The sequence below is a fragment of the Pectinophora gossypiella genome, chromosome 15, assembly GCF_024362695.1.
Source record: "Pectinophora gossypiella chromosome 15, ilPecGoss1.1, whole genome shotgun sequence".
NCBI classification, from domain to species: domain Eukaryota; kingdom Metazoa; phylum Arthropoda; class Insecta; order Lepidoptera; family Gelechiidae; genus Pectinophora; species Pectinophora gossypiella.
In genome coordinates, this window is record NC_065418.1 from 11816157 (window position 1) to 11832292 (window position 16136).

A 16136-nucleotide genomic window follows, 5' to 3' on the forward strand; every position below is an offset into this window, starting at 1 on the left:
GGTCTTCCTTTGCCAGCCCTACCAACAGCTTTCGCCTTATATCCCGCGCAAATTCATACTATTTATCGTGTTTTGTAAGAAACCTTCTCGAAGCAAAAGTGGACCGAAAGAAGTACAATCAGCTGTATTGTGTGTACTTTTAGGGCTTTAAATTGATCGCTTTGCTTCAGCGCGACAGCAACAGTAATTCGAAGCTCGCTCTTCTTCTTCTTCTTCTTCTTCTTCTACTTTATTTACGAATGTAAGTATTGAGGTAAGCAAGTTTGTTAGTAATAACTTTGAGCCAGTGAAAGTTGTGTTTTAGTAATTGTTTTCTCTTTATTGATCTGTTTACCGAGTCAATTTGGCAGCCATATTAAATTTTATAGCGTTACCCCGTTTAGTTTGAGACAAACATTATTGTTGTTTCATCGATGTTTGTTATAAGTTGTGATTTAGAAGCAGTTATAGCTAGTTATGTCTATCAAATGTATACTTATATAACTAGTGGGAATTTGCTTTGATATGGACAAACGAAGTGGAATATCAAAGCAGTATCATGTACCTTACGGAGTGTGGTGGTCTATCGATCGCCATCGACTCGCAAAGAAGAAGATGGGAGTGTCGCGTGGGGTAGGCAAGCAAAGGGTCGAATATCTAAGTATTTTACGCTAAAAATATGTAATTGCAATAAAAGACACACGAAAACACGTGATTTGTTTTTTTTTAATCAATTGAGTTTTGCTCCTGACACTAGTCTTCCTTATAAAGATGTTCAGAAAGTGTTGACGGTGTAACGAGTTTACCCAGGAGGTGCCTATTCAATCTTAAGCCTTCTTTACGGTACCTACCTTAGGTACTATTTTACAAAACAACGTAATCCATTTTAGAACTTCGTACCTTTCAAAAGTGGCAAACAGTGGCTTTGTTACCCAGGGATTACGGACAGTAGATTATGTATATCCGTTTTATTATAATTTAAGAGCCACGCTCTTGTCGGTGTAGCATTTCAGTCTATCAAAGGCCAACTCCTTGACTTTCCTATAAGACACGACGTTAACATTTTCTTTAATCTGCTCCATGTAAGCTCTTCTTGGTCTTCCCCTTCCTCTCTTTCCTTCTAGCTTTCCTTCTATGATCTTTTTAATAAATTTGTCGTGTCTTATTAGCTGTATGTATATCCGTTATATTATTATTTAAGAGCCACGCTTTTGTCAGTGTAGCATTCTCCATTCTTGTCTATCAAAGGCCAATTCTTACACTTCCTTATAATAAACGACATTCACCGTCTCTTTAATCTGTTCCATGTAAGCTCTTCTTGGTCTTCCTTTTCCTCTCTTTCCTTGTAACTTACCTTTTATGATGTTTTTAATAAAATATTTCGGACATATTTTTAATAAATTAGTCGTGTCTTATAAAGTGTCTAATCATCTTGCCTCTTCTGTCCTCAATAACCCTCATTATTTGACTCTTTTCCGTTACTCTTACTAGCACTTCCTCATTAGTAACCCTTTCCGTCTAGCTTACAAAAACAAGCAAGCAAGCTTGAACAAGCCTTCCATTACAAGGGGTATATATTCAATCTCAAAACGATGTATCAAAACTCTTTCGTGTGGAGTTTAGTCCTCTATGGATGTGATACTTGGACACTAATACAGAAAGACACAGAGGAGAAGGATGGAAAGAATCCGTACATTATGTAATTTAAAATATTTACTAAAATAAATAACACATAACAGGGGGGCTAAAAACGCCACATCGCAGCAAATCATTTAAAAAAGCAATATTGCAATTTGACATTTGCGCAATGCAAACAAATGTCAAATAGCAATATTGCTTTTTACATGAATTGCTTTGATGTGGCCGTTTTAACCCCCAGAAGCTGTACCCCCCCACCTCACCGAGCTTTCTGTAGGACCAACGTGATAATCGTTGAGTTGTATACCTATCTAGAAAGATCGAGCCAGCTTTATAAGTAAAAATAAATGATTAGATACATATTAATAAATGATTAGATACGAAGATCACGCCTGTTTCCCGTTGGGGTGGGCAGACACCACGGAATTCCATTTATTACGATTCTGACACTCCACTTTCGCTTCTTCCACTCTCATCAAAGACTTCATGCATGCTCGCTGGCTTAGAGTACTCTGGATCTGACCCTTTGTTAAAACATGCTTGATCTGATGGCGGTATGTAGGCCTTCCTCTTCCATCGGGGACGCGGTTGGTTGTGTGCAATTGCGTTGCCGTATCCCCGCCACACGGCGGCAAGGAGGAACACCGTTGGGTTTTAGTGGGTATACCGGGTGGCGACACCCGGGGAGTCCCACATAACCACGTCGTCCCCCCGGGCGGCGTGGTATGCGTAACGCATTTCCCAACGTTAAAAAAAGGCCTTCCTCTTTCAACCTTACCACCTACACCACTATTTTTTTTTTCGTAAGTCTACTTTTATTTATTCTGTCTACATGTCCGAGTCATCAGGGCGTCCCTTTCTCAATACTTACTTAAATAAAATGAATGATGTTTAGAATGTGGAGAACGCAAGAAAACGGTATCAAAATCAAAGCAATTAGAAGTTTCTGTTTACCCCGGTGGGAAATAGGCGTGACTTTATGTATGTGTGTGTAGATATTTACTAGGTAGCTAAGAATTCTCGCCGCGATTTTATCGATTGGGAACGATCATCGCACCAGCAACATGGCTATTCACTGAATTAGTGGCCATTTTAGCAGTTCTCTTCAAACTTTCGCAATAAATGTCCGCCCCAGCTATTGAGGCGTATCAGTAGTCATTAAGCAAAGTTGGGATGCCTTAAGTGGCTTTTGACTGGCATTTGGGTTAGTACAGCACAAACACACAGGTATACTAACTCACTCTATGCTCGAACATAAACCAAATAATAATGCAAACCTATCCAAACATTTATTGTTCCTAACACTTTACTTACGAGGAGCTCGGTGGCGCAACGGTAAACGCGCTCGGTCTGCGATTGTTGAAGTTAAGCAACTTTCGTAAGGGCCGGTCATAGGATGGGTGACCCCAAAAAAAAAAAGTTTTCATCTCGAGCTCCTCCGCGCTTCGGAAGGCACGTTAAGCCATTGGTCCCGGCTGCATTAGCAGTCGTTAATAACCACCAATCCGCACTGGGCCCGTGTGGTGGTTTAAGGCCCGATCTCCCTATCCATCCATAGGGAAGGCCGTGCCCCAGCAGTGGGGACGTAATGGGCTGGTGATGATGATGAACACTTTACTTCGTTAAGGGATATGCGCTGGATTGCGGACCAAGTGTTATTGTATAAAATTATAAATGGTCAAATTATATGCCTACAATTGCTGGCTAAATTAAGATTCTCGATACCACGATCAAATGTTAGATTACAAAATTTCCGCCCTTTTTTAATCAGGAACTTTAAAACCAATCTTGGTTTTTTTAGCGTTATACCTAGCATGTGTCATGAACATAATGAATTTTATAAGGAATCCAAAGTCGATTGCCTATTCTGTTCCCTACCTAAATTAAAAAAAAATAATTATATTAAATAGTTTTGTGAATGTTCGTTTGGCAGAGTAATCTTTAACCATTTAAGTTTATTAAGTGTTGTTTTATTCTTTTTAAGATTTATTTCTCTATTGTTTTTTTTTTATTTTATGTAAATTTTCGTCCTTTGTAGCGTAAATAAATTAGCATGTTGCGTTTGCCGGACGACCACTAGTCCAGTATTTGTGACAAAGTGATTTTTGTGATATGTCCCTACCGGGATTTGAACCCGGTACCTCCGGATCGTGAGCCCAACGCTCAAACCACAGAACCACGGAGTCCGTTCTTTCGATCCACGTATCGTCTTTAAGCTGACGCCGCGCCGCCGCGCCGGCGCCCTTTATCTAGAATATTGAGTACTACTTTGTCTTTTGTAAATATTTCATTTTATTTTGGTGCAATAAAGTATATTTGTATTTGTACTATTATTACTTCCGAGTCGAGTCAATATCGTGTTGCGTATTGACGTAGTATTATTCCTTATTAATGCTTTTTTTTTTAAACATTTCAAATTATTACACAAACACTAGTCAGTCTAAAATACCGCCTCTCGTACCTGGTTATTCCTTATTGTATATTATTGATCTTGTAAGCGGTAGCCTAGTTGGAAAAACGCTCGACTCTCATTGTGAGGTCGCAGATTCAAATCCAACACGGGCCTAACCCGATGATTTTTGAATTGGTTCCCGAATTTATGTTTCGCGTGATTATCACGTGTTCAGTGGTGAAGGAAAATATCGTGAGGTAACCTGTGGGTTACCTCATTTCATATGTAATATTTCATATGAAATATAATATGTTTTCGGAGGTATTTTTTTATGGATTATTTTCATCAGAATGGAACCACAACCCAGCAGAAGAAAATTACGCACAGAAATAAATAATATGTGGTTATTTTAATAAATGAAACCTCACATTATGTTTTAATAAAAATAACTTTAATAAAATTTAAAGTAGAATAATTTTATTATGTACAATAATTACATTATAATAAAAGAAATTTATGAAATAAAATGGCTACGTTACCAATGTAACTTGACATGCAATTCGCTTTCGATGCTTTGGTCTGACGAGCACGAATGCCTCTAGTGATTTTCGATAGACTATCGATAGTATTTATTGCTACGTGTCGAAATTATTGAGCGACATAAAATATGACAAAAAATATCGATAATTTTATTATATAGAAATATTGACAGTATCGACACGTGGCTATATTATCGATAGTAGGTATTATCGATATCGTGAATAGTTTTCGAGGTCAACTGTCGATATTATAACTATCGGTCGATAGTGATATTATCGATTGTTCCGCAACACTATTTGCCAGTAGGTATTGCCAGCACATCTATCCACTCATCCATTTCAATGTACTTACGACGTTTCTAAACACGTATATGACGTTTCATTATTAGCAAATGGCTTTTGAATCATTAAAAAATCTATTTAAGTTTTAGTTTGAGCAACCTATCAGCTATTATTTACACTACCTACTTACTTACTTATATTTTGCATTTCGTTGAATAAACAAAATCGTGTATGGAGAATTTTCAAGTTTTTGAAATGTCAACAGGGTGGAGTAACAGACACGCTGTAGCCAACGGAAGATGTGCCATGTGATCATTAGTTTAGATTTATTTTCAGTTTACAACTTATTAACGATCATTTCAACCTTAGTTCCTATTCTATTTGGCTGGTTTGTAACAATTAATCAATATAAGATGAAAAGGTAATAAGTACTTTTTCCTTTTATCAAACATGAAAATTTTGTTATCAATTAATTTCAAGTTACCGATTGCAGCTTCGTTTTAAAAAATAATAAATATTACAATTATTAGAAATGACGTTGACTTTTGCAATTTTAAGTCCAATTCCTTCATATTTCTGCTTGTTCTGTTTGTGGAGGAGTATGCTCCATGTCCCCTCCAGTTAATTGTGAGGATACCCAGCAGTGGGACGTATATAGGCTGTTTATATTATGCACATTCACTATAATGTTAACCTGTTTCGGGGTACTTATTTTGAAACGTTTCCCTGTTGACTTCCTCGAATACAAAACAATCTTTTACGTCGTTAGTTTTAACAACTATGTCGTAATAGTTCCACGCTTAATTAGGAAACTAGAGTTACTTGCACCAGTTGCTACTAATTGCAGACTGTCTTTAATTGGTACAACAATTTCAATGGAATGTTGTTCTTTGTCTACATGCCACATTCGCAAATTAGTTAACCCATGACTTAGTTCCACTGCAAAACGACAACTTAACCAATATTCCCAATGACACGCCAGAGTGTGCCATCGGCTGATTAAATAAAAAAAAAATACAAGACTAGAACAATATTGAAGCGACACACTTCAACTATCCCTTCACGGTACACTGACAGGCAAGAACATCTGAGGATCCCCGAGCTTGGGTTCAAAACGAATGTTCACTTTCGTGTCTCCATCACCAACTTCTAGAAAACTGTTCCAATCTAACATCCAGTAAAAACCATTTTTCTTTGGAGGTGGGAGTTCTGAATCCCCCGGCATTTCTGGTGCTGCGCCTCCGAATGAATCTTCTAGATCTGATATGGAAGCCCCCGAGTCAGTATCTGCGGCGGCTGAATCGTTTCCTGGAGGAGCATTAGTTATGGCATCTTTAGCCTCATTAGATGCTGTCGTAGTCTCCTCTTTAGTTTCCACAGATGTAGACACTTCTGCTCCTACATTAGCAACAGCGGCTGCGGCTTGTCTCTTATTCTGTTCACTTTCTAAAACAGCTCGCTCGTCTTCAACAGGACTTGGCCCTTGATTCAACGGAATCACTTTGATGGCATCGTAATCAATAGGCGCGTAAGTTGGCGGTGGAGTTGATTTAGTTTTTCGACTCTTAGGCATGTCTAATGGCAGAACCAACTTGTGTTTTTCAGATGAAGAAGTTTCTAGTTCAAATGGTATTTCAGGGCGAAGAGGCTCATACAAGAAGTTTGTTGGAGCTATAGAATGAGCACCTTCACTGTCAGAACCATCTTTTAAATCGCTGGGCGAGATCAAGTCGTAAGTCAAGAGGATATTTTCCGGTAACTGTACGGTTCCATCCACAACTTTGGCTGGTGGTAAAGGTTTGAATCCATCGAGGGGAAGGAGAAATGAATCTTGTCCAGGCTTGCCTTTTAGTCCATGTGAATCAAGGAACGCTTGCAGTTCCGCGGGGAAGTCCACCTTTTTCTGGTTAGCAAGTTTAGCATTGTTTCTTAGAGTATCTTGTATTTTATGCGATTTGTAAGGTTTAGGGTTCACTTTAGATTCAGGGACAACTTCAACTCTAGGAGGTCGAGTGTAGAGTTCTTGTAAGGAAGCACCATCTCGAGGAGTATAAGGCAATACAACCATTACTGATGGTTCACTCTTAGTTGACGTTTCTAGCGTTTGCGTGGTAGGTGCTGTTACAGAAACGGCATACTCCTTTTCATCTGCAACAATATTGTCTTGTAGATCAGAAGTTGGGTTGATTTCGTTATCTCTTATGTTGTACGGTGTCGTGGTCTCTTTAGAATGTTCAGTGGAACTAGATTTGCTTTTGGCGTCTTCAGCTCGAATATCGTTTAGGAGTTGAATAATCTCGTCTCTGCTCAGTCGTGGTAATTGAGAGTTTGCTTGGAGGATGGTCTGGACTTGTTTGACCGTCTTCTCGACGTCGACACCTGCCAAAGCTGTGGTCATCAGTGCCGCCAGGCAGCACCAAAGAAGCTTCATCGTCTGTAACAAAAAATAGTAAATGTCACTATAATATAAAAATTAAACGACAACAGTCTGGCAACAGATCATAATTATTATGGTCTAAGACTTCTAAAACTGAACATAGGTATTTATAGAGATTATTTATTATTTAAAAATGGTTTGGAACTTTCAAAACGAGTATTTTAAAGCTTAATCGTTACTAAAGAAGTCACTAAACAAAATACTCTAGTAGTAGTTTGCTGAAATTCTGCAATAAATAACAGTTACTAAGCAATAAAATTTATTAAGTTTTTTTTTTCAAGTTGTTTCAAAATGTGTATGTGTGTATTGTATAAGTCGCTGCTTACCCCGGTGAGAAATGCGCGTAAATTAACGTTTGTATGTTTAATATAAAGTAATTTGATTTTTCTTAGTTAGGTTTGAGTCTATTTAGCTCATTATTAAAGTTGCGAACAGCAAGGCACGCTGCAGTACTATGTTAATTTTCCTTGCACCGCAGATGAAATTAAGTTAGTTCGTTGAGTTTGTTCACTTTGAAAACTAAACTTAGGTTATCAGACTTGTGTAAAAAATAAAGCGTTATTTAATACAAAATGTATTATTAAAACAATAAATTCTACATTTTTAGGTATATTGTGGCGGGATTATATATTAGGCAAATTATGAAATGCCGATGTTTCGTGAAATGCACTAATTACTTATTACAACTAGCGCGATGCATTAGAATGTACCTATTACATGTAATCATCCAATTAATTGTAGTACCTAAACAAAAAGAAAGAATTCGAAATTATAACCACGTGGCTTCAGTGCGTCAATATTTCACGAGCCTCAATATTATCTTATTATCTTTCTTTAACTAAAACAAACAGACTTCAATACTTCAAAACTTCGGCTTCAATCTCCAGGATTTTCGTGATATTTTATAACTTCAAGGACGTTCTCACTAAGTAAGTATGGCACGTCGCGTGACGCATGCGCGTGTAATCGCTACTTTCTACGTCAGCCACCTCATTGGGATTCAACGGCGTGATGCAACGAGGTCTTTCCCACGTCGTTTTTAGGATTCCGTACTAAAAAGGGACAAAGGAATCTTTATTATTTTGTGTACTTTTTGACCGGTCACGTGTCTTGAGGGTAAATCAACGAACGTGAGCGACTCCAAATCCCGAAGTCAGTGAGGTCATGATATTTCACGACATTCGGGGTAGTCAGAGCTATCATAATGAAAGGAGTGCCCGCGTTTCACCGAACTTCATAAATTAACGTGGTAGGTGGTCGCCGTTTCGCTGTCTCTGGTACTTAATAGTCAGTAGTAAGTAATTTAAGGTTGCAAAATGCACTTAATCCACCAACCCGCAGAGGGTCAGCGTGTTGGAGTATGCTCCATACCCCCTCCAGTTGATTGAGGGGAGGCCTGTGCCCAGCAGCGTACGTAGGCTATTTATGCACCTAATTAAATTAATAACTCATTACTTATATTTCATCTTGCGATGGATGTACCTCTGCCTACCCCAATTGGGATATAGTCGTGAGGATGTTATGTAAGCGTAAATCCGGTACCATAAATCAAATAAGCTCTCCTCTACTGGAGAATCTACTAGTTGTTATGTGCAATAAAGTATATTGCTAGATTCACAGAACCACGCAGATGCCTGAAAGTTGATGGCAAATGGATGTGGGTTGATGACATATTTATGTCAATAGCTGAGGTTGTTCACTGACTTTACGTGTCTTTAGATGCTTGAAGAAGCTAGATGAGATGTGTGTCTATCATAATTTACTATGTGCTTACATAATTTATATGTATCTATACAAAAATAAGTAATTTCTGCAAGGCCGTAAGCCAAAGCCTTAAGTATGCGGAAGACAACTTCCAACCACATTAGAAACAAAGTTTTAAGATGGATGTGATGAATTAAGTACTATAAAAAACATTAAGTATAGTTATTAAAACCCAAATAAACAAGAAATAAGCAGACATGCAATTTTTTTTCTAAATCTATATATACGGAACATTGCAAATTTCAGCTTAATCTTGGCATTTTTTATGTCACTGCATAAATGATGAGCAATTTTACATTTAGCTTTGATTAACGTCGTTTCTATGATAATCATTTTATATTCTATTTTATAATACGAAATTTATACTTTGGGGACACATTAGTAACTGGCTTTTTAATCGCATAGTTTCAATATTGCATATACAGGGTGTTTTCTGTGTTTAGGTGACGGCGTAAGGAGAACTTTGTTTTATAGTTTTGACCAAGATTCTGAGTGGGATTTTTCGACAGGAAATTCCACTTTATATTAGCATAGAAACAGAAGCTGAATTATCCCTCTTAGTATTCGGTACGGTGTCACTAACACCCTGTATTCGTCACTTTATATACTTACCTACATAATGGTTTGCGTAACTGCAAATGGGAAACATTTCGTGCAATCCAAAAGCGATTTTGTCAACTGCAACATTGATACAAAATTCGTCTTATAATTGCACCATTCATAAACTTTAAGTTATGACATAAGAGTGAAGAATATTCTAGCACACTAAGCTGTTATAATACGCCTCATCATCGCTATCGTCGGGTAGCGTCTTTTTTGATAATCACATTCGGGTGTGATTTTTGTAAAAAAAGCTTAGCAATAGACAGGAAAAAATAAAAATAATGGTTTCAATTTTTACTTGGAATGAAATTAATTGAATGAAATTGAGGCTTTGGTGAAGAAAATCAGATTTATAAGGTGCTTACGTGGTACACTGTAAAGCGAGGATATTGTTTATGTTTTTATCTAACACTAACTTTTATGTTTGGAACACGAAATGAAAAATAAACATAACTGCAAAGCGAACCTTGGGGCGTCGTCTGAGAGGAATAAAAATATTTGAAAGAATTAATCGACCCTAGTGGGTCGACAGCGAGCGCTGATTCAGGGAAGTCGTCGACCACGCCGGCGGGGTCGGTATCGGGGTCCTGAAGTGTTTGGTGTCGCGAGCTGATTGACTGCCTCTATGGCTAGAGTAAACGGGTCGTCGGGAACGTATATCACCACGTCGTCACGTGGTCGTTATATTATTACGTGAATTTCCTTCGAACGCCGATACTTTTCAGTACCGTCCCTAAGCGGGATATATTCGGAAGCTGCAACTACCAAGGGATTTGGGTGGTGCGGAGAAGAATTGAAAAAACGTTTTCAAGCTAATTTGAGCCATTGGGCAATGGTTGGCAGACCTAGGTCAATGTGCAGATTTTCATTGCGAAGGAACCACGGAGCTCCCGTGGCTTTCCGTCTGAAACGATTTTGTATTATTTGTAGACGGTGAATTTGAGAGGGACTCGCGTGTGCGAAAACTACCCCTGCATAGGTCATGATCGGATAGATGCAAGTCGTGTAGAATTTCACCTTATTCCTAAGGGACAATTTACTACGCTTGTTAAGGAGACAATGAAGAATTCTTCAGAGCAATAAGGCTCCCCATATATGCAATAAAGTATATTTGATTTGATAAATGGTGACCGATTACCAATGTAGGTAAGTATATACAAGTTTGTAAAATATTAATGGCAGGGGCGGCAGCGAGTGGCGTGGCTCAACGTACGTATTTAAAAAAAGAATAGAACAATTCAAATTTAAAAAATGACAAGCTCTAGCGTTCCGCTATATTGTAACATGAAAATGATCAGGTATGCAAAAATGATTGCTATTTTCCTGGTACTAGGTGATAAATAAACTCACGCCCACGAAACCACCGACAATATCAAATTCCTAAGTTACACAATATTAATAATAAATGATGAACCGTAGGATGATTCCCTTTCAGCTACTTATGAATCTGTCATCGTCTGTATTGTACTATAATATTCAATTTACATAATATTCCAATTGTATTATACACAACATTGGGATTTGTAGATACAATCGCTTTATAGAGTACGTAATCGCCTTTTTGAAAAATCACATTCAAATGTGATTTTTTTCAATAAAACCTTTCATGGATTGGATTTCTTTCAATCATTTAATTTAATTCCGACTAAAAACTGAGACTACAATTTATTTTTTACTTCGATTGAATTTAGCGCGTCTACTACGGAGGGAGGAGTAAGTAGTCGTTACATGAGCCACGTCACCCCTGACCCCTGACCGCCCCCCCCCCCCTCTTGGCGGCTCCATTAAAACCCTGACACCAGGGTTGACGAGGTTGGTAATTCACCTCACAACCCACACGATAGAAGAGATTGTGAGGAGAGATTTTCAAAATGGCTCTTACATAGTTTTCACTATACATTATGCTGATCTTAACTACGCTGTCATTCAGACGCACCCTTACCCGGCACACCAACGTTTGAATAACATCCAGATTATTATTATGGACTCCATGAATCATATCGGTCGCTTTTCTATTTCATTGTTTTGCTATGGTAATCCAAGAATCGCCGATAGGTACCTAAGTTTGGGTAAAATATTACCCTAGACTGAACTGCTTTGCTTTTCATTTTCTCCGCTTATTTAACGAATAAGTTTTCTTCGCTTCGATATTTTATTAAATATTGGGGATGAATACAAATTTATTGATAGGTCCATAAACTTGGGATAGTACATAATTGGGCAACCAATTTAATTCCTTGTTAATTTCTACCACTATTTTACAACAACATCGCGTTATCTCAAATATCATAAGCCAGTCATATCGTCACTATAAATAATGTCACGAAGTAGTTTGATGCAGTTTTCAAATAAGATTATTTTAAACAATGTTTTGAGTTAAGTACCTTTGTCTTCTATCGTGTGAGTTATAAGGCGGATTATCAACCTCATCAACCCTGGTGTCATGGTCATTATTAAACCGCCAAAGGCCCCTGACATGACTCCTGTAACGACTTTGTATTTACGTCAGTAAGTAGTAACCGGGACCTTCAGCTTCACGTGTCTTCTAAAGCACGGATCATCTTGCTTTCGAACAATTGTGGGTCAGTCTGTGATGTCCTAACTGAAGCAGGGATGTTAAAAAGGCCACATTGAAGAAATTCATCTAAACTATAAAAGTAAATACGCAATGTCATATAGCATACATACATACATACATAAACAGCCTATATACGTCCCACTGCTGGGCACAGGCCTCCCCTCAATCAACCGGAGGGGGTACGGAGCATACTCCACCACGCTGCTCCAATGCGGGTTGGTGGAGGTGTTTTTACGGCTAATAGCCGGGACCAACGGCTTAACGTGCCCTTCGAAGCACGGAATCTTCTTACTTTTTCGGGCAATCAGGTGATTCAAGCCTGGAAAGTCCTTACCAAACAAAGGACAGTCTCACAAAGTGATTTCGACAATGTCCCCATCGGGAATCGAACCCGGACCTCCAGATCGTGAGCCTAACGCTCTAACCACTAGACCACGGAGGCTGTTGTGTCATATAGCAACATTGCTTTTTTTAATTGCTTAGATATGTCCTTTTTAACCCCCCAGGGCTTACAAAGCGATTTTTGTGATATGTCCCCATCGGGATTCAAATCCGGGATCTCCGGATCGTGAGCCCAAAGCTCAAGCATTGGACCACGGAGGCCGTGAGTACCTTTGTAAAACGCGTTGATAGTCTAGAGAACTTGTAAACAAACTTAACCCTCAGTTCTGAAGATTAACGACGCTATTACATGAGGATAGACAGATCATCTGTCACCATACGTTTTATCTGTCTTAGTAGATACTTTACTATCAAAGTGTGAAACGTCTGTCACATGATAGTACCTACTAAAATGCCGAGTTAATCTCTCAAATCTGCCGTGCGAGGATATTAACCCAGATAAAACCTACTCAATATTTTATAAAAACCAGCCAAATGCGAGTCGGAATCGCTCACGAATTGTTCCGTACCATTGACTAGATAAACTACAGTGCTTTTTAGATGAATGTAGGTATACAAATTGCTTATTACCTACCTGTTGCAAAAAGGGCAAAAAATGCGTTTATTGTATGGCAGCCCCTCTTAAGTATCTATTTTTTTTTTTTTAGTATTTTTTTGAAAAATAAATCATTTGTGAAAATTTCAACTGTCTAATCGCGTGACAGATAGTCGGATAGACAGCGAAGGTTTTACCTTTTGGGCACGGAACTCTAAAAACGGCTGTTTTATCACCGCACCGTATTAAAATCTCGCTGACGTAACGTGACGTAACAAGATGCAAATGTTCGTTCGAGTAGGTATCCGGTTACGTCATAACCATAAAGGTGGTTGTTGACCGAGAGTAAATGTAAAAGTCCTTTTTAAAATGGCAAACAGCTTCTGAGGACTAGTGGTTAGTAGAGCATTGGGCTCACGATCTTGAGGTATGGGTTCGATTCCTAATCCCGTTGGGGTAATATATTATATATACCTTCTGTTAAATACAGACATGTATTTACATCGAATCGAATAATTCAACTCGTATTTTTTTTATTGAGATGCTAATTTTCATATTCATCAATCATTAGATTAATTATTGATGTCTAATATGAGATTTGTCGTGTATGTATCAGACTTTGAATTCGTAACTAAGTACTCACATTCGTTTGTATTCAGAAATGCGACGATTGTCGAAGGTCATTAAGAAAATAGAAGCACTGTAGTAGTGAGTACTTACCTAAGTCAAAATATTTAAATGACAAGATTTCTTGTTGTACAAAATATATTAGACGCCAAGCGAATAAGTTGGCTTACCATTACAATGTACGTATAATGCCCAAAATCGAGTTAACGGTATTACGGTCACGAGCATTATTAATTTATATATACTTTGGTACCATGTCACATTACTTTTTTGACAAATTGAACTGTAAGTCTCACTAAATGTCAAATAAGTTAGTACGACAGAGTCCTAAAGTGGGTACATTATATTGCTCATGACTGTACATTAAACGTAAAATGTTCTCGATGAATCCACATCTTTATGGCATAAGAATGTTCGGGCAAAGAAAGTGCGATGACCAAATGATTGAGAGTGGTTCGGCGAAACGTGAGGCAAAAATCGACGAGTAATCATAATGTGATGAGTAGAATGTGGAGGCCAATATCCTGTTCAAAATGGTGTACTTTCTAGTTAGATTATAATTATGTTAGGACTTTTTGAAAGAGACTTAGTAACATAGTATACATGAATGTTCGAGACAGTTTTTTGTCCAAATCGTTCAAATTCTGGTCAAGCTATTACCAAAGAGGATGTAACCACGCTGTTACTTATAGTACAGACAATTTAATATATCACATTTAACGTTTTCTTATGATGTAGGTATCAACGTGCTATAAACAAACTTGGCGTCCATTTGTTACGATTCTAACGCTGTCAAATTAGCCCATTCACTAGGATTGCAACCCAAGTGTGGGGTAACATGTATTTTACCTACTATAGTAGGTATATCTATAGTAGGTATACCACAGATATATCTGTGGTTATCATATAGCGCTATCCCGTTTTTACAGGGTCCGCTTACCTATCTACCCTGAAGATTTGACAGGTCCGGGATTTTACAGAAGAAACTGTTTTTTCTTGAGTATGAGGGTGTTCTCACTATGATTTCCTTTACAGCTGAGCACGCGACGATAATTTTTGATCTAAACATGAATTCGAAAACAGTTTTGAAAATCATTGGTTCTGAATTCGAATCTACGACCTTACAGTGCAAGTCACGCATGCGTTCAATCCAACTGTGACTAGGAATAACTGTCAACGATTTTATTTTTATTCAAGTAATTTAAGAAAAGAATGTGAATCAAAGTTGAAAATTATGCAAATAATCATCAAACACTTGCTTCTAGTGGTAATGAAACAATTTAACGGAGTTCTACTCGTGTATGCCAATATTTTTATTAATTAGCAATTAGTTTAGATAATGGTGGAAAATATCAGGATAACTTTGTACTTATTTCTATCTCCAATATTTTAATAAGTATTTTGTTGTAGCTTTAAGCAGTACCAATGACTCTAGGCTATTTTAGTCATACTTCGTTTGTAATTTATTTTAACTTTTAATTTAGTTCATTCATTGAAGGATTATCCTGAGTTTTTTATCAGCTAATGGATTAACGTTAAGCTTCTTTTACGATTTTTAGGCCCCTCTTTTATGTTTTGCATCGGCAAAATCTTCTACCTACTTATGTACCTAAATTTTATAGACATTGAAAATGTAAAAATAAGGACACAATGTCAAAAATATTATAATTTCAAACCAGTGTTACCATCACATATTTTCCGAATATTCCAAAAAAATAAAAAATGTAGCAATACACTTGCGTCATAAGTAAAACCGAAATGTGTAGTAAAAGATCGATAGGTCCCGAGGGTTCGAAATTTAAATTAGTTCTTTCCCGCCAACCATCGGCCTCGGCTATCCATCATGTGAATAGGTGAAGCATAGATCAACGTACGATAGACACAAAGGACTATTAAGTATATTAAGCAATGCTATTTAGTAGCAGGTTTAATTATTACAATTTAATTTAACTTTCCTTGGCCAGGTTGAAATCTGGTGTTGGAGGAAGATGGAAAGAATAAGTTGGTCAGAAAGGGTTACTAATGAAGAAGTGCTAGTAAGAGTAAGGTAAAGAAGACAAATATTGAGTTATTTGGGACAGGAGAAGCAAGATGATTGGACATTTAATAAGACACGAAATTACTTAATAATTCGTGTCTTATTAACTGTCCAATAATTGGCTAAGACGAATTTATTAAAAATGTCATAGAAGGGGTGATAGGAGGAAAGAGAGAAAAGGAAAGGAAACAGATTAAAGAGATTGCGAACGTCATGTCTTATAAGGTAGTCAAAGAATTGGCCTTTGATAGACAAGAATGAAGAATGCTACACCGACAAGAGCGTGACTTTTGAATTAATGATGATGATGGCTAGGTTATTA

At 37.6% G+C, this 16136-nt stretch overlaps 1 protein-coding gene across 1 annotated transcript in view; it reads right to left on the bottom strand.

Annotated features, from left to right (window-relative positions):
• Positions 1-4543: 4543 nt before the first annotated feature.
• LOC126373325 (uncharacterized) overlaps positions 4544-16136 on the bottom strand; it is a 29788-nt gene continuing 18195 nt past the window's right edge. The window contains exon 2 of the mRNA XM_050019448.1: positions 4544-7264. Within this exon, the coding sequence (XP_049875405.1) occupies positions 5891-7261 (1371 nt within the window). The 5' untranslated portion in view covers positions 7262-7264 and the 3' untranslated portion in view covers positions 4544-5890. The remainder of the gene's footprint in view (positions 7265-16136) is intronic.